At 57.3% G+C, this 21956-nt stretch overlaps 9 protein-coding genes across 9 annotated transcripts, besides 23 other annotated features; 3 read left to right on the forward strand and 6 right to left on the reverse strand.

Moving 5' to 3' along the window:
• Nucleotides 1-3: 3 nt before the first annotated feature.
• Nucleotides 4-66: a tandem repeat.
• A 53-nt stretch (nucleotides 67-119) lies between these two features.
• On the reverse strand, nucleotides 120-1019 carry EKO05_0007092 (uncharacterized protein; the record flags this gene model as incomplete). The annotated part of the gene is made up of 1 exon (XM_059636953.1): nucleotides 120-1019. The coding sequence occupies one exon, from the start codon at nucleotides 1017-1019 to the stop codon at nucleotides 120-122; it is 900 nt and encodes a 299-aa protein (XP_059492936.1).
• A 912-nt stretch (nucleotides 1020-1931) lies between these two features.
• On the forward strand, nucleotides 1932-2966 carry EKO05_0007093 (uncharacterized protein; the record flags this gene model as incomplete). The annotated part of the gene is made up of 1 exon (XM_038946300.1): nucleotides 1932-2966. The coding sequence occupies one exon, from the start codon at nucleotides 1932-1934 to the stop codon at nucleotides 2964-2966; it is 1035 nt and encodes a 344-aa protein (XP_038797616.1).
• A 206-nt stretch (nucleotides 2967-3172) lies between these two features.
• On the reverse strand, nucleotides 3173-3746 carry EKO05_0007094 (uncharacterized protein; the record flags this gene model as incomplete). Its single annotated transcript, XM_038940858.1, has 2 exons — nucleotides 3173-3561; nucleotides 3608-3746. The coding sequence occupies 2 exons, from the start codon at nucleotides 3744-3746 to the stop codon at nucleotides 3173-3175; spliced, it is 528 nt and encodes a 175-aa protein (XP_038797617.1).
• Nucleotides 3747-4750: 1004 nt separating this feature from the next.
• EKO05_0007095 (Ubiquitinyl hydrolase 1) lies at nucleotides 4751-5458 on the forward strand (the record flags this gene model as incomplete). The annotated part of the gene is made up of 1 exon (XM_038946301.2): nucleotides 4751-5458. The coding sequence occupies one exon, from the start codon at nucleotides 4751-4753 to the stop codon at nucleotides 5456-5458; it is 708 nt and encodes a 235-aa protein (XP_038797618.2).
• A 1256-nt stretch (nucleotides 5459-6714) lies between these two features.
• Nucleotides 6715-6789: a tandem repeat.
• Nucleotides 6790-7268: 479 nt separating this feature from the next.
• EKO05_0007096 (uncharacterized protein) lies at nucleotides 7269-11281 on the reverse strand (the record flags this gene model as incomplete). Its single annotated transcript, XM_038940822.1, has 6 exons — nucleotides 7269-7521; nucleotides 7574-10002; nucleotides 10067-10395; nucleotides 10458-10948; nucleotides 10998-11120; nucleotides 11259-11281. 6 exons carry the CDS (start codon nucleotides 11279-11281, stop codon nucleotides 7269-7271), a joined length of 3648 nt encoding a protein of 1215 aa, XP_038797619.1.
• Nucleotides 8381-8412: a tandem repeat.
• Nucleotides 11142-11222: a tandem repeat.
• An 883-nt stretch (nucleotides 11282-12164) lies between the features above and the next one.
• Nucleotides 12165-12271: a tandem repeat.
• Nucleotides 12272-12378: 107 nt separating this feature from the next.
• On the reverse strand, nucleotides 12379-12699 carry EKO05_0007097 (uncharacterized protein; the record flags this gene model as incomplete). Its single annotated transcript, XM_038946302.1, has 1 exon — nucleotides 12379-12699. One exon carries the CDS (start codon nucleotides 12697-12699, stop codon nucleotides 12379-12381), a length of 321 nt encoding a protein of 106 aa, XP_038797620.1.
• Nucleotides 12493-12545: a tandem repeat.
• A 954-nt stretch (nucleotides 12700-13653) lies between the features above and the next one.
• Nucleotides 13654-13795: a tandem repeat.
• On the forward strand, nucleotides 13795-14985 carry EKO05_0007098 (uncharacterized protein; the record flags this gene model as incomplete). The annotated part of the gene is made up of 2 exons (XM_038940647.1): nucleotides 13795-14263; nucleotides 14312-14985. 2 exons carry the CDS (start codon nucleotides 13795-13797, stop codon nucleotides 14983-14985), a joined length of 1143 nt encoding a protein of 380 aa, XP_038797621.1.
• Nucleotides 14054-14130: a tandem repeat.
• Nucleotides 14145-14169: a tandem repeat.
• Nucleotides 14568-14593: a tandem repeat.
• Nucleotides 14986-15451: 466 nt separating the features above from the next.
• Nucleotides 15452-15512: a tandem repeat.
• Nucleotides 15513-15662: 150 nt separating this feature from the next.
• Nucleotides 15663-15723: a tandem repeat.
• Nucleotides 15724-15869: 146 nt separating this feature from the next.
• Nucleotides 15870-15941: a tandem repeat.
• Nucleotides 15942-16036: 95 nt separating this feature from the next.
• Nucleotides 16037-16087: a tandem repeat.
• Nucleotides 16088-16105: 18 nt separating this feature from the next.
• Nucleotides 16106-16132: a tandem repeat.
• Nucleotides 16133-16185: 53 nt separating this feature from the next.
• Nucleotides 16186-16215: a tandem repeat.
• Nucleotides 16216-16219: 4 nt separating this feature from the next.
• Nucleotides 16220-16288: a tandem repeat.
• Nucleotides 16282-18203, reverse strand: EKO05_0007099 (25S rRNA (cytosine(2278)-C(5))-methyltransferase; the record flags this gene model as incomplete). Its single annotated transcript, XM_038940827.1, has 2 exons — nucleotides 16282-17943; nucleotides 18003-18203. 2 exons carry the CDS (start codon nucleotides 18201-18203, stop codon nucleotides 16282-16284), a joined length of 1863 nt encoding a protein of 620 aa, XP_038797622.1.
• Nucleotides 16472-16572: a tandem repeat.
• Nucleotides 17029-17080: a tandem repeat.
• Nucleotides 18204-18248: 45 nt separating the features above from the next.
• Nucleotides 18249-18281: a tandem repeat.
• A 923-nt stretch (nucleotides 18282-19204) lies between these two features.
• On the reverse strand, nucleotides 19205-21351 carry EKO05_0007100 (uncharacterized protein; the record flags this gene model as incomplete). The annotated part of the gene is made up of 2 exons (XM_038940754.1): nucleotides 19205-20631; nucleotides 20685-21351. 2 exons carry the CDS (start codon nucleotides 21349-21351, stop codon nucleotides 19205-19207), a joined length of 2094 nt encoding a protein of 697 aa, XP_038797623.1.
• Nucleotides 19450-19489: a tandem repeat.
• Nucleotides 20223-20352: a tandem repeat.
• Nucleotides 20355-20394: a tandem repeat.
• Nucleotides 21352-21956: the final 605 nt, after the last annotated feature.

Consider the following 21956-nt stretch of genomic DNA (forward strand, 5'->3'; position numbering starts at 1 on the left):
AGCGAGAGGTGCGGGTTGAGAGTTGTGAGTTGTGAGGTGTGAGAGAGGTGAGAGGTGAGAGGCGAGGTGGCGGCGTCGCACTGGAAGGAGCAACCACGACTGACCGCTCGATCATACCTTCACCTTTGGTCACCGTCCAAATCGTAGATCTTGCCCTGCATCCGCAACGTATCGATCTTGGTGAAGAAGCGAATCATCTCGCCAAGCTGGAACGAATCACATTGTAACGACGTGTCATAGCCCAGCTTGCACTGTCGGTCTCCTGACGTATAGAGTCGAAGGAAATACGCCTGCAGAGAGTTGATGGTTTCCAGAACGTATTCCCTCCGCTGTATCATCTCGTCTTCGACACCATTCGGTATGTCCCACCACAGAGCCTTTGTGTAGTCCTCCTCGATGTCGGGACGCCATTGTACCGAGTCGCGCATGATCAGGTGTTTCGAGTAGCGTATCACCCACGGTGGGTGGTCGAGGAGTAGGCCGATCAACAACTTCTGGCGCACTCTCTCTTCTGTCAAAGCAGGACTTGCTCGTCCTCTTGACTTGGCCTCGGTCAACTGCAAGAACTTCTTTCTGTGCACATATCTTGCCACGCATTCCACCGCATCGAAACGGTCGGCAACAACAGCCAAGTTGGCAATGTTTGCTACGGGAGGGTTTGACACTGCGAGATCGAGGCCATGAATGGCACGAAGGAAGTCCGCAACGAGGTTTCGTATCGAAGACGCCTTAGAAATGGTTATTCGACCAGCATGTATGATCCTTATACGGGGAAGGCTCTCCGCGGGCGCGTCTTCAAGGGTCGCGTGCCCCGCAAGCTTCAGGTTTTTGAGAGCTGCGGCGAGTTTCTGACCTTCACTGAAGCGGTCACTCAAGAGGTTCTCGAAGTACCTAGAGTTCTGTTGCAGCGTCTTAGAGTCTACTCTGTACGAGTACTGCTGACTGCCCTCTTCTTGCGATACATCGAGAATGAGGTCGCCACTAAGGGCGACAACTAACAGGTCGTCTTCGTCTGGCATAGCGTGGGTCATAAGTTTTAATTGAGATAAACAAAGCGTACTGTCTCATGGATAAGGCCAAAACATTGTGCAGCTACTGGTCGGCGATACACTGTGTTGTGTTGGTGGTGGTGGAGGAAAGGAAATATTGAAGATGAGGTCAGAACGCAGCGCAGCTATCGAAGAGCCAATTAGAGGCTAGCGGCAACATACGCGACCATTGCAATCTTCCTTACTGTCTCCTTTGTGCACTGCAGCACAACAGCATCGCCTGGGGTCGTTTATTCGTATGGTACAAATCTGATTTGCCGAAGGCGTAGACCTCTCGAGCACGTGGTTAGTGTCTGTGATCTCGGAGAACTATCGGACTCGGCCGTGCTCAGGCCCCCACTGGGCAAGCTTCATCCCCGCAAACTCACTTGCGCATCGGACAAACAGCATCGTTGATAGCGTTTCGCAACTCAATGAGCTCGATCTGACGAGCTTTGCAACTGCAAGCCTTGACTGTAGTCATCCCTGCCAGAAGCGATAATATAACTGCTGGATGATGTGGCGGTGCTGCACAGGATTCTGTCCTTTGCCGTTTCAGGCTGCCTCTTTTGGGCAGTGCAAGGCATCAGTTTAATAATGACATTGTAGCTGCGGATTCCCTGACACTTCTTCCTCGAAGACCACTAGAGAACTGTGCGCATATTGCTTCGGTCCCTTTGTTCCCTTCCATTTTTCCTCAGCGTCCAAATTCGGACTCCGCAGCCTGCGCACCTTGCGATTCGGACATTGACGCCACGACCCTTCGACGGACATTCCACGCGACTTGCACGCACTACAGAGTGGAAGCCACGTGCTTGAATCCACACAACCGAAGCGCGGCATAGTGCTGTGTACTGGGCCGGACGTGCAGGTGTTGTCCGGATAGGACTCCAGTCAGCCACTATGGACAAGATTGTACGCGTTGAACGGGCCTGGGGTGTAAACGATGCAGCAATAAGAAGCGATCTACAGTCGGCATGGACCCACGATCTCTTGTTCGGGCTTGCCACTAGCATCTTTACTTCGACCGTCATCCTGCTTTTGGACACTCTCTTTGGCCTTCTTAATCGGACTCTGCAACGATTACAGAAGATGCAGATCAACAACGCCAAAAAGTTTCCCTTCGAGTCTCTACCGCAAGAGCTGCGTGACATGGTCTACAAAAACCTTATAGAAGACCCCTCTTACCCCCCACCTGCTGCACGTCAGAGCGCATCGTCGCTGGATCGGATGCTTACAGGTCTCTGGAGATCATCCACCAACTCACAGAAAGCTACACGTGCATTTGGTTCCAGCAACTGGATATTCCTCGCCAACAAGCAAATACACACCGAATATATGGACATGCTCTGCAAGCAAGGTACCTTCAACCTTATCGTCTCCTCCGAGAACTACCAACCCTCCACGCCCAACGACAAGATCTGGAGCATCGCCCCCTCCACAATCAAACAAATCCGCAAAGCATCGCTCCAACTCACAACCACCAGCGCAATGCTCGGCTGCGCCGACCCACGCACCATGGCGTCATCATCCTGGGCTCTCGCAGCACGCCTCCGCTCCGAGCTCTCGGCTCTGGAATCGTGTACCCACCTCACCCTCAACGCAACGGCCATTGGCGACCCGCTTTGGAACCCGCTCTGGATCTGGTACCACTCAAGTCAGTCGTTTAAGCACATAGGCACCATTTCGTCGGACTGCCCTAACGGACCGGTGCTTGACAAAATCACGTTCAGCCTCGATACATGGAGTCCAGGTGAGAACTATCTGCAGCGCGATGAGGCGAACAAGGGGGATTGGACGTGGTATTGTATGAAGGGTCACGATGTGGGGGTTGATGGGGGACCAGAGCAGACAGTGAGGGAGTTCTGTGGGATGTTGTACCGGGAGTGTAGAATGTGTCGACCGGTCGAGGAGGGTGAGGGAGAGGAAGAACATTAACTGCTTGAGGCGGCGGGGTGGGTTGGTGCACTGTTGGGCGATTTGATATCTTGAAAATTGTTGGAGTGTAGATTGCTGCTGGCCAGTGAAGAACCTGATCCTTTATCACTTGCATTCATAGGCGTTCTGCGCGTTCCTTATAGCTTAATACTCACGATTTCGAATAGGATTGATTCATACGGGCTTGTTTGTAGTGCCTTCTATCCCTACTTCTTCCCATTCATCTCCTGCAGCATCTCCTTCGCCGGCATCGTTGCAAACCTTGCCATAACCTCCAGATTCTTCTCCTTACTCATCTTCTCATCACTCTTGCTCACCTCTGCAAGGATCTTGAAGTAGTCGATGTAAAAAGCGGGTGTAAAAGTGTTGAAGAACTTCGCTTCCTGGTCGGTGGGGTTCGAGAATGTATGTGGTGCTCGTATAGGGACTGTGACGTAGTCGCCGACGTTGGCGTCGTGATAGGTGTTATCAGGCGCGTGGAATCGCACGGTGCCTTGTGTGACGAGGAAGGTCTCATCGTGCATTTCGTGCCAGTGCGCAGGCGGGCCGGCGGTGTTGGGTGGGAGGGTGAACTCGGCGCTGCCGATGCGGTTGTCTGTGCTGTCAGCTTTAGGTGCTGCTGGAGACGGGAGGAGTTGTACCTGTCCTTGACCCGTCTTCCATGATTCTGCATGTGATGTGTCCCAGCTTTAGGATTTCTCCTTCTTTTGCTGAGACGAAGTTGATAGGCCTGCGCGGCATCTTCATGTTCGCAAGGGCCTGGCGTGCTTCGTCGTCCATGGTGATAATGGTATCTATGACTGTGGAAGTGCCAAGGGGGTTAAAATTGCTCGAATGAAGAAAATCTGAATGGTGTTAGTATTAATGTTGGGACGGGGAGCTTCCAACTTATATGCACAAACTAGAGGTAAGCTACATGGTGCGGAGAGCCGACCGTATTACCAGATTTCCAGGTAATGAGAAACTCGAGCGCCGTCGTAAGTCCGGTCGCACAAGAGTAATCAAGGAGAACTTCAGTTTACAGAGGAACAAGAAGAACAATCGCTGCAACCCCACCACGCAACAGGCAGAAAGGCGCTACGAATACAAAGGACCAAGGTTGTCAACAAACAAACAGATTCAATCATATTGATTTAATATACTTAATTATTTCAAACCAAACAAACAAAACTACAAGAGGCTTTGGAATAAAAAAAATCTGATGAATCTGATAACTAGAAGGTGATGTTTCTGTTTACTGTTTGAATAGCTAAGCGAGGATAGCAAGATTGGCCTCGTATGGAGTGCAATCACATGGGGTCACGTGATCAAGGATCGGCCAAGGCTTCCCCTTGCCCCCGCCTTCCCCAGCCACCTGCCTCCTTTTTCAATGTTCATTCAAACAAACAAACAAACAAAAGAACCTGGCTAATTAAGGCTTGGAACTCAATTAAATAAAAGCCTGTAGCCACAAATTGTCAAATAAATCAAACAGAGGCCTGAAATATTGTTCGTTTTGATTGTTGACAACCTTGCGAGAGACGAAGTCAAAGCTACGGGCGAGTGAATGCCCCACATTGAGAGCTGGCGGCTAGTGGAGAAGCGGTGGGACTTCAGTCCCTCTTCCCCGCTCGAGCTCCGACATATTTAAACTTTCTTGCTTTTATCAACCCATCACGGCTGAACCTCTAGCCAATGCTGACAGCGCATACTCGCAATCAATACAACTTTTGCATCACGCGTACTACGTAAACCCAATCGCACGGCTGCCACTCCTATCAAAAATGGCGCCAAAGCATTTCACGATGCTTGAGAACAACCCGGTCGTGATGAATCACCTTGCCAGAGCTCTCGGCCTGGACGATGAACTCTCCTTTTACGACATCTACTCGCTCACCGACCCTGACCTTCTCGCCTTCATACCCCGTCCTGTCTATGCATTGCTCGTCATCTTACCACTGACACCAACCTGGAACGACGAGCGAATAACTGAAGATAAGGACAAGAGCGACTACAAGGGCAAGGGCGAAGATGACCCGGTGATCTGGTTCAAGCAGACCATCGGCCACGCGTGTGGGTCAATCGGTCTAGTGCATACCTTGTTGAATAGCGAGGCATCAAAGCACATCAAGTCTGGATCTACGCTCGATCAGATTCGTCAGGAGGCTCTGCCAAAGCCAATGCTCGAACGAGCCAAAGTACTGGAAGACTCTGACGCATTTGAAAAGGCTCATGCAGAAGCTGCTCAGCTTGGAGATACGGCTGCGCCTACTCCTTCATCGAATGAAGACTACGGACACTTCGTGGCTTTTGTCAAGGCCAAGGATGGGCACCTTTGGGAGCTTGAGGGTGATCGAAAAGGTCCACTAGACCGCGGCGCGCTGGACAATGACGAAGACATGCTCAGTCCTGCCGCGTTGGAAAAGAGCTTGGGTAGGCTGATGCGGATTGAGGCTGACAGTGGTGGAGACTTGAGATTCTCGGCCATCGCTTTGGCTCCAAGCCTCGACTAAACAATGTTCGTGTTTGTGTACAGACTAGTCGTATGTTCGACTGTCCCTTCTGTGATGCTCACTCGAGTATCTTCGAACATCCGGTTGCTACATCTTAACTGAGATAGTCGGACCACAGCGTCCCCAGACCTATCTTGTTCTTTCAGCAACAATACCCAAACGAGATAAGCGTGTACGACGTGTCATTCCTCCGTGCAGCCCGACGCATATCAATGCACGTTTCGACCTATCACCGCTTTTGTCGAAGCGCCATACTCCTGACTTCTTCGTACGCTCAAGCCTCAGACTCTCACAAAGAATCGTTCTCTTCCTGCCATTGATCTCTACGTTTACCGCGTAACGCAGGGTTGTGTTGCGGACGTAATCGAACAGGCTAGAAATGTCCTGGACCATAAGACCCTGTCCTGCGGCAGACCGTCTCGCAACACATTTTGACGCTCTTCAGCCTCCTGCATCATTTGACGATACTGAGTTTGAAGAGGTCGATCTGCTTCTGTCTCGATGTGGACACGCCGCAGACAAATCACCCCGGACTTCCGTCGTCCTCCGAACGATCGGCCGACTGACTTCAAGCGACGAAAGAAGCGGAAAGGCAAAAGCGCCGTGAGCAGCGTCGCGAGAAACGTCAGGCTGCAGAACTAGCAGCAAGAAAGCAGCTTCTAGCGACGTAATAAAAAGAAAGAAAAGAAGCCTACCCATCGTATGGGCAGCGTAGGCCAGACGAGCCAGCTAAGGAAGAAGAGACACGGAGCAGTTCGCACGAAACGCAATGACAACACCATGGAGAGGCCGGGAAGGAAACACAGCGTCCGCGAACGGCGTCTGCAGAGCAGAGTGCGCCTAGAGACAGAGGACGGGCCCGGTATGCCTACGTAAGACCCAGACAGGAGAAAACCAAGAACCTTTTAATGCGAGCGATCCTGGGATGGACTGGTGAGTGCTCCGGGCTTAGGCACAAAAGACCTTAGGCTGATATGATGACTCAACCCGTAGACAACACCCGAGAAGCACGGTCGAAGCACTGACTGGAGAGCAAGCTTTAAGCTACCGTCCGACTGAAAATTCCTCTGTGCAGAGTCTAGTATATCACCAGAGTAGCTGTATCTAACATATATGCCACAAGCGGCCACAGTTCCGGGTAAGGACATGAAAGAGGGCCCCGTACAGATCCAGAACCGCACAACGAGGCATCGCCCCTCTACATTGGAAGATCTCCACATACAAGCTCAAGCCAAACCCCAAACGACGAGGACGATACAACACGACACGGCACAGCACAGCACAACCCAGTCCACCAACCCCCCCCAGAACCGCACGCAACCGCGCACAGCCCCGCTGTAACTCCCCGCTCAGCATCTCCCGACCAGTCCTGTGCCGCGGATTTTCACACCCTCAATCCGGCATCACGTCGGAAACCCGGCGTTTCATACCCACGCCATTCAGCCCACTCCGTCACGTCCTGGTTTTCCTGCGCTGCGATTGCACAGGAGTATCCGGCATCAGCTCTCCGCGCCCGGGTTAGTAGCTCATATACTAAATAACAGTAATACAGTAAAAGAGTAATACAAACCAGCTAGTTTTTGATATAACCTATCTATAATAGTTTCTACAACTTTGCACCTAGTGATGCTGGAGATGTGTTGTAGTGCACGGTAAGGAGTAGGCATACTGTTTTTATCAAGACATTAGTGTGCTTGCAGCTAGTAAGGGCTAAGTAGAGGTATGCGTATAAGGACTGTGATCATAACCGTGATTTGGTCCACTCATTTCATGCAGTCTCCCTTCACAACCACCGTGCCGTTACCCCACTCTAGTAGATGGTGTTCTTCTTCGCAATCTCCTCCCAGTTGGTCGTCGCATGCTGCGTGTCCGCAGTGCCGGGCTGCACCTGTCCGGAGACTGTCTCGTGGTGGTGGTGGCCAATGGGTCCGCCGTCTGTGCCGCCAGCGCCGTCGCCGTAGCGGCCGACGTTCATAGGCAGGCCCGTGTATGGCTCGATGACGATGTGGTCTTTGGCTAGGTCCTCGACGGGGTGGGCGCCGTAGACTCCCTTTTGAGTTTGGCTGGGGCGTGTCAGTACGAGTGGGATGGCTACATGGGGATAGCAGAACTTACCGGTCGCCAGAGATCATGTTGGGGTCGCCAATGGGTCCATCAATGCCAATGTGCTCGCGCTTGCCGCCAGTGAAGGCGTGGTGGGCAGGAGTGTGCTGCTCGCGGTTTTCCATCACTGATCCAGACGTGGTGTTGCCGGGAATAGTGGCCTGCTGAGAGCCAGCAAGACCGGTGTCGGTGTGGCCAACGGTAGTGTGGGTGGGGTCGGTGCGTTTGTCGTGGAGCTCATGGGCGGCAAGACCGCCGGCACCAAGGGCACCGCCGCCGAGGGCAGCATCGCGACCGTAGTGATGCTCATCTGTGCGGCCAGTGGTTCCGCTGCCACTTGCGCCAATGAGTCCATCCGTTCCAACGCGGTCGTTGGCGTGGCCGGCCTCGAGAGCCTCGCGCGCCGGGTGACCCACAGGAGGATCCTTGTGCAGAAGGTTCTTGCCCTTGTAACCGCTGCCGTGACCGAACTGATCTTCACGCTCATGCTCGGCAAGGCCAGCAGCGCCAGCACCTACGCCACCTGCAACAGTGGCGTCTCGGCCGTAGTGGTGGTCCTCAGTGCGACGGGGAGAAGACTCTGGGCTGGGATCCTTCTTGGACTTGTCGCGGTGCAGGAAGCCCAAGAGACCACCCTTCTTCTCAGAGTCGTCGTGATGAGCAGCCTCCTTCTCGTGCTTCTTGAGATCCTTCTCGTGCTTCTTGAGATCCTTCTCATGCTCCTTCTCAAGGTCGTGCTGGTGCTTCGCTGTCTCCTTGTCGAGCCTCTCCTGCTGCTTGGGATCGAATTGCGGCTGCGTGCGTTGGCCGTAGGCGTATCCCGCGCCAGCACCAGCCGCGGCACCAGCACCTCCAAGCAAAGCGGCGTCGCGCTTGTCATTGAACTGGGTAGGATCAGTGTTGTGAGGGTACTGCTGCCCCTGCGTGAGGGAGCCGGTTGGCTGGGGCAACGAGGATGAGCCGGGCTGAGTAGCCGATGCAGGAGTGCGGGTGGTGTTGTCGTGGTGTGAAATCGCGTGACCTGCAGCGGCGGTGCCAGCCAAGCCAGCTCCAGCACCAAGAGCAGCATTGCGGGAGCTGTGATCTTTAGGACCCAAGTCGTTGTCGGTGATCTCAGGAGACTTGTAGCCTTGAGCCTGCTGAGCCATTTGAGCCGTCGTGTAGGGTTGCTGAGTCTGGCCATGCTGAGAGCTGTGGTGGCCGGGAGCACCAGCACCAGTGGCACTTGCGAGAGCAGCAACATCAGGGTTGTGGTAGTTGTACTCTGAGGTAGCAGGGACCGGGTTGGGAGCACGAGCGCCAGTTGCAGTGGGGTCGTAGCGCTGTTCCTGCATCGCGGCTCCGGGCTGGGTGCTGCGGTGGTCACCGTAGGCCTTGGCCACTTCGTAGACACCATATCCTGCGGCTCCGGCACCTCCAGCGGGGCCAGCATCACGTTCATGGTGATGCTGCGGCTGGGACTGGCTGTAGGCCGCTGTGGAGGCTGAAGGCGACTGTTGCGAAGTCAAGGTGGTGTTTTCGTAACGAGGAGCAGGTGCGCCAGTGGTGCCGAACGAGGCTGGGTTGGTAGTACCCGATGAGTGCTGGGTGGTAGGCAGAGACGAGGCCTGCTGAGTGCTGGGCTCGTGGTGTCTGTCACCAGAGAGGGCACTGCCAGAGAGGGCACTGCCAGAGAGGGCGCTGCCAGCGAGAGCGCCGGCACCAAGAGCACCTCCACCAATGGCAGCATCACGGCCATAATGGTGCTGTCTCTCTTCCGCCTTGGGGGGTGGAACAGGTGCAGATGAACCCGAGATAGGCTGAGAGCTGGATGTGGACGAGGTGCTTGAGGGATCCAACCTCTGTTCGTTCAAGCGAGAGTCTCCGCCAGTAACGCGCGGGTCAAGCGCCTTGGAGCTGTAGGGGTTCTTGTCATCATATAGGTTGCCACTCCCAGAAGTCGGGGCCTCGTGTGGGTGGTGGGCGGCGGCACCCAGACCTGCCGCGCCTACACCACCAGCGATGGCAGCGTCGCGTCCAAGATGGTGACCAGATGATGATTCGGCTGAACGCGATGAAGGGTCGTTGAGGGATCCAGGATGACGAAGTTGGTGGGAAGTGGAGGGACCAGTCCCCGTGGAGGACGTACCGGGGCCACCAAGAATAGGTGTAGATCGCTCGTTCGGGGGAGTTGCACCAGGGAATTCACCAGGAATATGTGGGCTGGTGCCTGTCCTCTGTGCCTGAGGGCGGTAGGATAGCAGTCCGGTGTGCTGGGTGTGAGGATCGCTGCCAAACGCTTTCTCGTAGTCGAGAAGGGTGCCGGTGTTGAGGTGAGGCGCCTCATAAGGCGGGCCATGTTCGGGTGAGCTGGACTCGTTCAGAGGACGAGCACCTGCGGCATGCAGGGCGTCAGGGTGAATGTTGTGCTCTGGGACACTCGAAGTCATGTGCGAATGAGCCTGGGATGCGTTAGCCATCTTGCTCACCAGCATTGACGAAAGACAGGACTGAGGAAACACGTACGGTGGGCGATCCGACCTGGTGGGTGAAGGTACCTCGTGGGGAAGCAGAGCTCGTGCTGCCGTGGCCGTGAGTAGCGGCGGCTGTGCCCGCAGCCGCCGCAGCCGCGCCAGCTAGGCCTTCACGCCCGTGCAGGTCGTTGCCTGCAAGTTGGCGCTCCTTGGTGCCCGGCTCTCGCTCGTTCGTGTTCAAGGTGTGCGTGGTTGAGCTGTGATCATGGTGTCCTGATGTGACGCCGCCAGCCAGGGGAAAGGAGCGATCTGTATGCGTGGTGCGGCTGGAATCATGCGGCTGGGGAGTTGAGGTGCTATGATGGCCACTGCTTGATGAGACTGCCAGAGGATGTTAGACGAAACAGTAGTCTGGTAGTGATGGCATCCAATGGACTACCTACCAGGAAGCGTGCTCGGCTGCTCACGGATGGTCTCGTTCCTGAGCCCCGCGCCCGTGTTTGTGTCGGTGGTTCCCTGACCAACAAGCTGGTCGCGGTCGAGTTTGCCCTCAGCAGCGTTGATGGGAGGCAAAGCAGCGTGGCCCTGCGCACCACTGCCAGGCGTGAAGCCAATGACGCCAGACTTGATGCTTGCCTCGCTGTTGCCGTCGTAGGTGCCGCCACTGACATGCGGGCGGCTGTCGCTGTGTCGAGCGCTGTCCATCTGGTTGGTGTGGTTTCCCGATGCGCCAGCTACACGAGCACCGCCCATTGGGCCATCCGTACCGACATGGCCAGCATGGCTGTCCTCAGCAAGGCCAGACGATGTGTCTGTGCCAGTGCCCGTGCGGGCGGTGGCGCCGACGTTGGGTGTGTTGGAGAACCTGGGCGTCTCGCCAGCCGTGGCAGACGAGTTGCCATGTGCGGTCATCTGGTTGTAGATGGGTGTTGCTCTGTGAAATCGGTCAGTAGAGCTGGGCTGCTGTTACGCAAGACACGCACTGGACGGCAGACGTGGTCCCAGAGGTGCCTGTGCTGGACTGCGCAGCTGTGCCAGTGGTGCCTCTGTGGTCGTGGGTGACATTGCCGGCAGTCTCACGGTCTTTGTCGCTGCCGTGGGGGTGACTGGATCGCTGTAAGCAAGTGGAGAGAGAGAGAGAGAGGGAGAGAGGGAGAGAGAGAGAGAGAGAGGGAGAGAGGGAGAGAGGGAGAGGGAGAGGGAGAGAGTGTGTGTGTGTGTGCACGGTGTATGGCGAGGCTTACAGGAGGCTCTTGATCTTCTCCATTGTGGTATCGTGTTTGTGTGATCGCTCCAGGGATCGAAAGGAAGGTGGCTTGTGGGCTGGCGGGGGTATGACGGGGTTCGTGTACAGGTATACAGCTGCAGAAAAACCAAGGCAGAGAGAGGTCTTGCTGTGGAATCACATCATCCCATTGAGACAGCTACAGCGTGCGCTCTCATGACCTCATAGCATCTAGATGGGCCGCTAGGAGCTGGGCAGCGCTCCAATAAGATGGCGCTCCCATGGTGCGCGTCGCCGCCACAAGCAGCCAGCACCAGGCCCGTTGCAGCGTGTGTGCACAGTAGGGGGAGTGTTTCCCCGTTCACCTGGTTGAGGTGGGGTGTGGGAGGGACAGCGACGGCAGGCCCGCGAGATGGCTGATCCTGGTGTCTCATCGTCTGTGGTGTCATCGTCTGTGGTGTCATCGTCTGTGGTGTCATCGTCTGTGGTGTCATCGTCTATCGTATCATCGTGTCATCGTTGGCCAGGCTCCAAGGCTGTCTCGCTTGGTGAGGCAACAGAGAGTCGAGTGTGCGCGTGGAGGCGGTGATCAAGGTGCCACGGCCCTGCTGCACCTGCTCTCTTCTCCTCGTCCTCGCTCGCGGTGATGGAGGTGGCACGGCCTTGGTGTGCCGGCTCTCGTCTCCTCGTGATGTCACCGATCACCGACCAGCATGTTGAGGCGTCTTACCCCGCGTACCGTATTCGAACACGGCAGCTGACAGGAGGCGCGGCAAGGCGTGCCAGGTGCCAGGCTCCAGACGGCGTGTAGGCGGCACGATGGGACTGACAAGGGGACATTGGCGGCAGTTGGCCGTGCTATTCTGGTAAAGGAAAGCGATTGGTGCAAGGCTTGGACAAGTGGATGCTGAGCACTGAGCAGCTAACGCACGACACGCACGACACGCACGATACGCACGATACGCACGATACGCACGATACGCACGATACGCACAACACCCACAACACCCACAACACCCGGCACGCACGACGGCTGCTTGTCAGAGGCTCGCTGCCGGGGAGGGCCCGAGGTGCGAACGGACAGGCCCTCCCGGCTCCTTGGCTGGCGGCGGTGTTTGCGCGAATTTCTCACGGCACACTCACTGGCGGCGACGGGCCTGCAAGGGGCGCGAAGCGTTCTGCGCGGCCGTAGCGCAGTGGGGGGAAGTGGGGGTCTCGACACGCCCCACGCCCGTCCACTCAGCGGCCGCCCACCAGTCGCCAGTCGCCAGTCGCCAGTCGCCAGTCGCCAGTCGCCAGTCGCCAGCTGCACCGCGCACCTCGGCCGACGCCCATCCCCCGGCACCGACGGGCCACTTGGCACTCGCTGCGCTCTGTTGGTGGTTGGTGGCTGCGCTTTTCGCGCCTGTCTTGCACTCTTCGGTGCGTCGAGTAGTGCGCTTCCAGAAGGAATCCTGCATGCAGCTCGTCGTTCGTGGTGGTGTGCCCCGTTCGTGGTGGTGTGCCCTCGGCGGCGGTGGACTGTCCAGTGTCGAGCGAGCGTTCCCTTGCCCGCCTGCCACCGTTCTCCGGCCTGCTGCCTCCGCTGCGCCTTCTCCGCCTCGAGGCTGGGCCTCTCTCTCGCTCGCTCGCTCAAGCTTGGACGTCTCCGCGTTTTCTTCTAGTCTCCAAGTCCTCCACGCTTGCGTCTTCCCCTTGTAGTCTTCGAGCTTCCCCTTTCGAGTCTCCTGCTTGTAATCCACTCTACTTCCTCTAGTCTCGAGTCGTCTGTTCTTCTAGTCTCGAGTCGTCTGTTCTTCTAGTCTCGAGTCGTCTGTTCTTCTAGTCTCGAGTCGTCTGTTTTTCCAGTCTCGAGTCGTCTGTTCTTCCAATCTCGAGTCGTCTGTTCTTCCAATCTCGAGTCGTCTGTTCTTCCAATCTCGAGTCGTCTGTTCTTCCAATCTCGAGTCGTCTGTTCTTCCAATCTCGAGTCGTCTGTTCTTCCAATCTCGAGTCGTCTGTTCTTCCAATCTCGAGTCGTCTGTTCTTCCAATCTCGAGTCGTCTGTTCTTCTAGTCTGCCTGGACGTCCCTCTCCGCGGCGTCGGCCATTATAACTCCGCATTCTCCCCAGCGCCTGCGCGCAAGAGTGCCAGCTCTGTTTCGGATCCTGTCATCACGCCCAGCGCGCCCCCAGCGTCCGCCTCACCTCACCGACGACGGCGACCCACCCTTCCCCGACTCCGCGGCAGTGAGTAGCCTTGGGCCGCCTAGTCTCCGCTCTTCATAACAGCCTCACTGCCACTCTCTGCCACTCTCTGCCGACTTTCTCACCGTGCCCGGCTGCACCTGCAATTGCCCGCCCAACACCAACCCGTTATTGCACCACCCCCACGCTTGCAACCCTCGGCATTCCTCACCTCCCTCGACGCTCTGCACCACACCTGCACCACACCAGCACCACATCTGCACCACACATGCACCACACCTGACCGGCACTCCCACCACCACCACCTCACATCCACCTCACATCCACATCCACACCCCCACCACACCCACACCACACCCACACCCACCATGCCCGGAGCACTGCGCAGCCGCCTCCGCCGCGTCCTCACCGGGCAGGAGGGCGAGGGCGGCATTGCGGCCAAGATCAAGCACGGCAAGCACCCAAAGCCCGCGCAGCCCGAGAGCGACTTCTACCTGCCCGGCGAGAAGATGCCGCCCATGAAGTACCGCCGCCCCGTCGACCCCGAGCACAAGAAGAACCTCGACGCCTTCAGCTTCAAGAAGGCCTGGCGCCGCCGCAGCCACCAGAGCCTGTACTCGCCCATGGGCAGCCGTCTGCCGAGCCGCAAGGGCAGCTTCCGCAGTCGCCGCAGCCGCAGCCGCAGCGTCCACCGCAGTCGCCGCTCGAGCTTCCACAGCGACTACGACGAAGACGACGAGACGTGGGTCGACAGCGGCATTGGCGCGAGCCTCTCCGACAGCGACCGTCCGGCCAACATCCGCGAGGCCAGCGACGACGAGGGCGACGTCCTGAATGGTGTGTATCTGTACTGCACTCTCGCCCACGCCCACTAACCTGCCCCAGTCGGCCTCTCCCGCAATCCCACACAAGACCCCCGTGACGCGCCACGGAAAGAGTCGACGGGCGCCCGCCGTCGCTCGAGCTCCGCCCACTCGGTCCGTCCCAGCAGCACACGGCCAGCCACCGGCTCGGATCGCACCCGTGGAGACTCGCAGCCTTTCTCGCCCGAGGACCTGGAGCTGGCGCTGCAGAAGTCGCACCTCGACGCCAAGAAACTCGAGGCCACCAAGGAGGAGCCTGACCGCAGCAACGGCTGCCCCGACGACGACGACGACGACGACGACGCCAGCCCCTTTGACAATCTGCGTCCTCGCGGTGGGTCCATCTTCATCCCGCAGGACGCCGAGAGCCCCGGCCTGTTCCCTGGTTGGAACTTTGTTTCTTCGCCCACAAAAGGCGGGCCGTCGTACCTCCCTCCAAATGACGCCACCCCCATCCAGTTCGAGCGACGCGAGTCCATTTTCGTCTCCAAAGAGGAGCCGTCGTTTTTCCCAAGACCCGGCTCGCTCGATGCAGAGAGCGAGAACGCACCCCAGACCGGACGGCGCGGCTCGACATTCGCTCCCGACGAGGCAGACGCCGTGGCTCCTCTCGCGGCTGCCGAGCCGCCCAAGCGCAAGCCGGTTGTCAGCTGCCCTAGCGAGGAGATCATGAAGATCCTCGCGCGCCGGGATTAGGCCACCGCATCTCTTCCCTTCTCTTGTTCATATTACCGCATCCACTTGTGCACGTAGGCGCACACTGCATTTCCGGCGTTACACGGTCTCTGGCGTTTCCGGCTTCGCGCCATGTTGTTCGCGCTACATTTGTTGTTGTTTTTCGCCTTGGGACGGCTGTCATGATGGACATTTGCACAAGCCAGCATCTGAGACGCGGGACAGAGGGACAGACGGAAGAACAGGACAGGGTACCATTACAGTAGTTACTATACTTGGACACGCAGCCTCTGAGCGCGCAATGATGGTGTATCATCAGACTCATCATCAACATGACCATTACTAGAACCGCCGTGCCCCATCTTACTCCAAGCCCGTTTCCCTCCCCTACTGCATGCACGTCCACTACAGCAGATGCTCTTGACAAGTCCTACATTCTATAGATATAAAATAGTATATCCCTCTCTTTCTATTAATCTGCAATAGGTACCTACCTACAGTAAGCTACTAACTAACTAACTATCTACTATCTAAATACCATCTAACTACGCCTGCAATTACGCTTACAATTCTAGTTGTTATTAGGGAACTAGTGCACAGTAGGTGCGTGCTAGCTGTGTTTCTTTAGTTATTCTGCTTAGCTACATTCTATAGATATAAAATAGTACATCCCTCTCTCTCTATTAATCTGCAATAGGTACCTACCTACAGTAAGCTACTAACTAACTAACTATCTACTATCTAACTACTATCTAACTACGCCTGCAATTACGCTTACAATTCTAGTTAATAGGAAACAGTACACAGCAGGTGCGTGCTAGCTGTATTTCTTTAGTTATTCTACTTAGCTATATTCTATAGGTATTAAGTAGTATATCTCTCTCTCTCTATTAATCTGCAATAGGTACCTACCTACAGTAAGCCACTAACTAACTAACTAACTACTATCTAACTACCATCTAACTACCATCTAACTACGTCGGCAATTACGCTTACAATTCTAGTTATTAGGGAACAGTATACAGCAGGTGCATGCTGACTGCCTTTCTTCGGTTATTCTACTTGGCTACGCGGAGAGGTAAGGTGAGGTGAGATGAGGTGAGGGGGTGCTGGAGGAGATGGTTGGTTTGGGTAGTGAATAGGATGGGATGGGATGGGATGGGATGGGTTGTTCAAAGTGGACTTGATTGGGTTTGTAGTTGTTGGGACATGTCTTTCTGTCTAGCTAGCTAGCTATCTAGCTATCGAGCTTTCGATCTATCTATCCATCTATCCATCTATCTAGCTATCCATCAATCTATCTATCCATCAATCTATCTATCTACCCGTTCGCCTCTTCTTGGCTTTTGGGGCTGGGGTGGGCTGGGGGTTCTTCGCGTCTTTGTTCACGCCTCTGGCGCTTTTGCTTGGGGATTCTTTGCTTTGGGCGTGTTTGGGGCCGTCGACCACCTTGTCTGCGACGGCTTTGAGTTGCGCGGCTTTCTCGTCGTCGCTGAATCCGTGCCACTCGTCGTCGTCGTTGTTGTTGTTGTTGTTGTTGTCGTCGTCGTCGTCGTCATCGTCGTCGCCATCGCCATCGTCAGTCGCTGCAACGCCACCGTCCACCGCGGTAGGATCGTCGCCCTCCCGCACAAACGCCGCGACGAAGAAGCCCATGGTGCCCTCCTCGGTCGCCTTGTCGCAGCGAATACACCCCGCCAACACGTCCTGCTTGCTTGCTGCGTCGACAAGCGAGCCGCTCAATCTACCGTCCTCCCACTGTCCGCGCCGCGCCCACGCCCTGAGCCCGGGGACCTGCTTGTCGCGCGCGAGGATGCGCCAGCCGCGCTCTTTCGCGACGGACGTGGCGAGCGCTTGGAACACCACCCCTTCGTTCTCCTCGAAGTGGATCGAGCAGGTCGAGTACGTGATCTTGCGCGCGTGGGGGAACCGCATGGCGTGCGTTAGGATGTGCAGCTGGAAGGTGGAGAGGGCGGCCAGGCGCTCGGCGAGCTTGTCTGCGGCGTCGAGGGGTACTTCTTCGGCGGCCGTGTCGTCGAGCGAGAGGGTCAGGTCCTGTGCTGGTTCCGCTGGGGGTTTGGCTCTGGCTTCGGCTTCGGCGCCGCGCTTGCGCTTCTTGTTCTTGCTGGGCTCCGCTGCGGTGGCGGTGGCGGAGGGGAGGTGCAGCTTGATGGCGTCGTCGCGTCCGACGATGCCGGTGCCTGAGCAGGAGGGGTCGAGGAGAATGGCACCGACGCGCTCGAATTCCGGCGAGTTTGGTTTCGCGGCGATGAAGTCGCTGGAGCCTTTCACGGTGACAACGCCATCCGCGCCGGCGAGCTTGACCATCTTCTGCAGGATGGCGGTGCGGCCCTTGTCGCGCTCAAAGGCAATGACCCTCTGCTCCTTGCCGTGGGCCGACACAATGGCTGCTGCGTGCGTCGTCTTGTTGCCGGGCGCCGCGCATCCGTCAATCACGTCGCCGTCCTCCTCCCTCAGGTCCAGCAGGTGCGCGGGGAAACACGAGGCCTTGTCCTGGAAGATGATCTCGCCCTTGGCGTACGCCGGCGTCTTGCTGAGGTCGACTCTGCTCGGCAGCGCCAGCAGGTCCGGGATGTTGGGGTCCTTGAAGTAGAGCTTGTTGCCCCCCCGTGCCGCCAGGATGTGCCCGATGCTCTCCACCGGGGAAAAGGCCTTGAACGTGCTGTCCAGCTGCGCCCTGAGACTGCTCTTGATGGTGTTGACGCGCACCCACCGCGGGTGTCTTGTCTTCTCCGCGTCTTCCTCGTCCGCGTCTTCCAGCTCGCCGTTGTTGACCGCGAGGCGGAAGGCGTCGAGCGTAGGGAATCCGTGGCGGATGCGCGCCTTGGTCATCTCCGCGGTGAGCCGGGCCTTGTGCCTTGTGATGGCGAGCCTGAGCACATGGTCCCTGTGCGCAGCGACGCCGGCCTTGCTCAGCAGCAGGTCGTGGGTGAGCAGCAGGGCGAGGATGGGCGTTAGCTGGAGCGGTCAGCATGTGCCGTCAGTCCACTTGGGCGAGCCGCGAGCGCGTCGCCTACCTTCCTCTCCTCCTTCAGCACTGCGCACTTCTCAATCACGTCCTTGAGCACCTTGCTCCATTTCGACGCCTCGGCCACCAGCGCGTAGATCTGTCCAGGCTTGCTCTTCAGCTCCTTTTTCTTGAAGATGCGCGCTTTGAACGACCCGCCGATCTTGTCGGCGTTCTCGAGAATCGTCGCCGCCTCGTAGTAGAGCGACATGGTCGGCGCACGTTGCTGCTGCCACTTTTTCTGCCTGGGCCGTTTGGCCGCGGGCGTGCGCGTGCGCGGGCGCGGACGGACGTGTTCCGCTGCGAACGTCGACTTGACTTTGGCTTTACGTCTTGAGGCAAAACTCTATTTAGACTCCACGCCTTTATGTAGGACTAGCTTTATATATTAGGACTAACTAAGGAAACGTAATATCATCACAACCTATAGACAGAGAAGGACTTTCTATTATAGAACTAAGGAAACGTAATATTATTATAACCTACAGACAGAAGCAGCACTTTCCATCGTAGAACCAACTAAGAAACGTAATATCATCACAACCTACAGACAGAGAAGCACTTTCTATTATAGAACTAAGGAAACGTAATATCATCACAACCTACAGACAGAGAAGCACTCTCTATAGTAGAACCAACTAAGGAAACGTAATATAATCACAACCTACAGACAGAGAAGGACTTTCTATTATAGAACTAAGGAAACGTAATATTATTATAACCTACAGACAGAAGCAGCACTTTCCATCGTAGAACCAACTAAGAAACGTAATATCATCACAACCTACAGACAGAGAAGCACTTTCTATTATAGAACTAAGGAAACGTAATATCATCACAACCTACAGACAGAGAAGCACTTTCTATCGTAGAACCAATTAAGAAACGTAATATCATCACAACGTACAACCAAGAAAGCAAGGCCATCACGAGTCAGAACAGATGAAAAGGAACAACATGGTATCATTGACAGGAAATTTATGGACAGAGAAGGCAACGCGCTTGGTCGAATGCGAGCAACGCTGAAGACGAGACGGGCTCTCGAGGCAATGGCCGTGGACAGATCTGACCCCGCCAGAGCATTGCACACGCCATGGATTGGCTCTGGCTCGAGGTGATTCGTAACGACTCCTCTCTGGCCCGTGCAGGGATTCAGTGTACGAGTCCAAGAGCACGCCAACATCCCCCCGCATCCAACCACCAGCTCGGCCCCTACTGCTGAGCAATGGCGGTCTGGTACTCATGGCCCTTTGGATCAGCCGGCTTCGTGGTCGCATGCTGCGCAAGACTGGACTTGGCTGCTTCCTGCAGCTGGGCCTCCGTGTGCCGTTCTCGCTCGCTCTCACGCTCAGGGGGCGAGTTGCGACCGGACGGTAGCCGAGCGTCGTGTGGATGCGAGTATTGTGGCGACTGCTGTGCATTCGGTCGGTGCTGGTGAGGTAGTTGCGTTTGCGGTTGCTGCGGCTGTGGCTGTGGCTGTGGCTGTGGCTGCGGCTGCGGTGGTGCGTGCACCTGTGAATGAGGCTGTGGTGTCGATTGCCCGTTGCTGCTGGCGACATGGCTCGATGCATACCCATGGCGTGGACTCAACATGGACGGCGGACTGGCCGTGCTCGCTCGACCGTGGCTCTCATGGTCTGATGTATCCGTGTGCATGTTGCTGTGGTTGGAGCCCGGGGGGTGAGCAAAGGCACCGTGCAATTCTCCTTCGCGGACTTCTCTCCAAGAACATTTCGCGTGTTTTCTGGTGCAGCCCATGCACGCTGTCAGATTCTTCAAGCAATCCATGTGCAGTCTTCGACATCGGTCGCATGGTGGCAGGATGCGCTCGCCCTTCCCTAGGCTCTCCATTCTGTGCACCATTTCAACCTTGTAGGGACCGCCGTCGTCCTTCTCTGCTGGCTGGCTAGCGCGCTGACTAGCGGCTGGTAGGAGACTGGACGGTGTGTTTGGGATCGGGACAGGCGAGTTCATCATCGATTGAAGCTCAGCTTCGTTCAATTGCGGAGGTCGCGCGTGGTTGGGCGGTGGTGGAGGCGGTTGTGTCTCAGCAGGCTTTGGCGGCGCCCTCGAAGCGTTCGTCACTGGCGTAGATGGATGGGACAAGGCTTGAGGTCCCATGGATGGCCGTCTTGCTTCAGGTGTGGCGTTTACCGTCTGTGAGGATGACCGTCTGTCGTTGACGGTGTGAAATTTCGCCAACAGTTCATGGCGAGTCGTGGATGAGGCACCGTTGCCGTTGCCGTTGCTGTTGCCGTTGCCGTTGCCGTTGCCGTTGCCGTTGCCGTTGCCGTTGCCGTTGCCGTTGCCGTTGCCGTTGCCGTTGCCGTTGCCGTGGCCGTTGCCGTGGCCGTGGCCGTGACCATGGCCGTGGCTGTGACCGTGAGCGTTGCTATTGCCGTTCGTGTTCGGCTCGTGGTGGGGACGGGCATTGACAGCAACAAAGCCGGCTGGCGACGTCTGTGAGGGTTGTGCTTGCGTTGGGGGTGCATGAGCGGAGCTACCGCCATTCATCAGCGCCACGTTGGATGGGCTCAGCGGACGAATCGTTGGGGCCGGGCTTGCGGTCGCCCTGCGGTCGAGGATAGCCTGCCTGCGGCCTTTGAGTCTGTGATTGAGCTGTCGTGTGCGCGCAGCGACTGTGCAGCGTCAGCGTCGTTTGGTCTGAGGGAGTGCAGGTTCCGCCACTCACCCTGATCAGCCAATTGGCAGATCTGGCCCAGGTTCTTCTCCAGAATGTCAATGGTGCCCAGTTCCTTCTCCTCGTCCTCGATGATGGGCTGCGGAGGGATCATCTTCTGGGGAATGCCCGAGGAGATGAGGACAAAGTCCTCCTCGCTGATCTGGACGCGGCACTGCTTGGTGTAGAACTGGCAGACACGCACGCCCTCGCTCATCTGGCCCAGCTGGAACTGCTCGGGCTTGTTGCGCGCAAAGTCAACCACGTCCAGCCAGGTGACGGTGGTGCCGTCCTTGCCGTGGCTCTTGAGCACGCGTGGAGGGCCGTCGAACAGCCTCTCGAATCGCTTGATCAGGATGGGCCCCAGCGGCCGTGCGCCGAGGTTGCAGGCCATGGACTCGTGGCGGTCGAGGACGCCCTGGTAGTCGCTGAGCAGCGACAGGATGTTGGGCAGGGTGTCGTCGTTGGTGATGAGCGGGAGGTCTGCGTCGAGGTGGCGGGCCAGGTAGTTGATCTGGAGGTGGTTGTGCGTCTTGGCTGCCTTTGGCTGCGGCGCGGCATGGTGCATGTTCTCGTGCGAGGAGCTCCTCTTCCGCTTCAGGTCGACGGCAGCGACGGGCGCGTGGTGCTGGTGAGCCATGGCGAGGTCGGGCCGGGCGTGAGCGTCGTGGGTCGACATGGAGGCGCGCGCAGGGGGCGGCGGGGGGACTGTGGCCGTGGCGGTGCGCGCAGAGGACGGCGGAGGAGAAATGTGGCCGTGGAGCGTGGGCGTGGAGCGTGGGCGTGGAGCGTGAGCGTGGACGTGAGGCAGCGGATGCCCGAGGGAGCGCGGGCGGAGGCAGGCGGAGGCGGTGGGCGGACACGCTAGAAGGGGCTGACAGCAGCGGCGGGGTGCAGATGCAGGGGCGACGGCGAGACGGCGAGACGGGGAGACAGGGAGACGGGGAGACGGGGAGACAGCGAGACAGCGAGGCAGCGAGGCAGCAAGGCAGCGTTACAGGCAGCGTTGCAGACGGCGCATTACAGGTAGAAGAGCATGGCGGCGGGGGGGGCAGAGACAGGAACAGGGCAGCAGCAGGGCGCGCCGGGCGGGTGGAGAGGGATGCAGTGCACCGCGTGTGTCGACGCAGCGGGAAAGCCAGTGGGCGTACGCACGTCGCACGCAGCCCAGCGTGCCGGTGGGCGTGGGCGAGCAAATGCCTGAGCAAATGCCTGCCAAAATGCCTGCCAGCGCGCCCACCACGGGCCACGGCGGGCCCTCCCAATCCCGATCCCCCTCGCGGG

This window comes from Ascochyta rabiei, chromosome 11 (assembly GCF_004011695.2).
Source record: "Ascochyta rabiei chromosome 11, complete sequence".
NCBI classification, from domain to species: Eukaryota; Fungi; Ascomycota; class Dothideomycetes; order Pleosporales; family Didymellaceae; genus Ascochyta; species Ascochyta rabiei.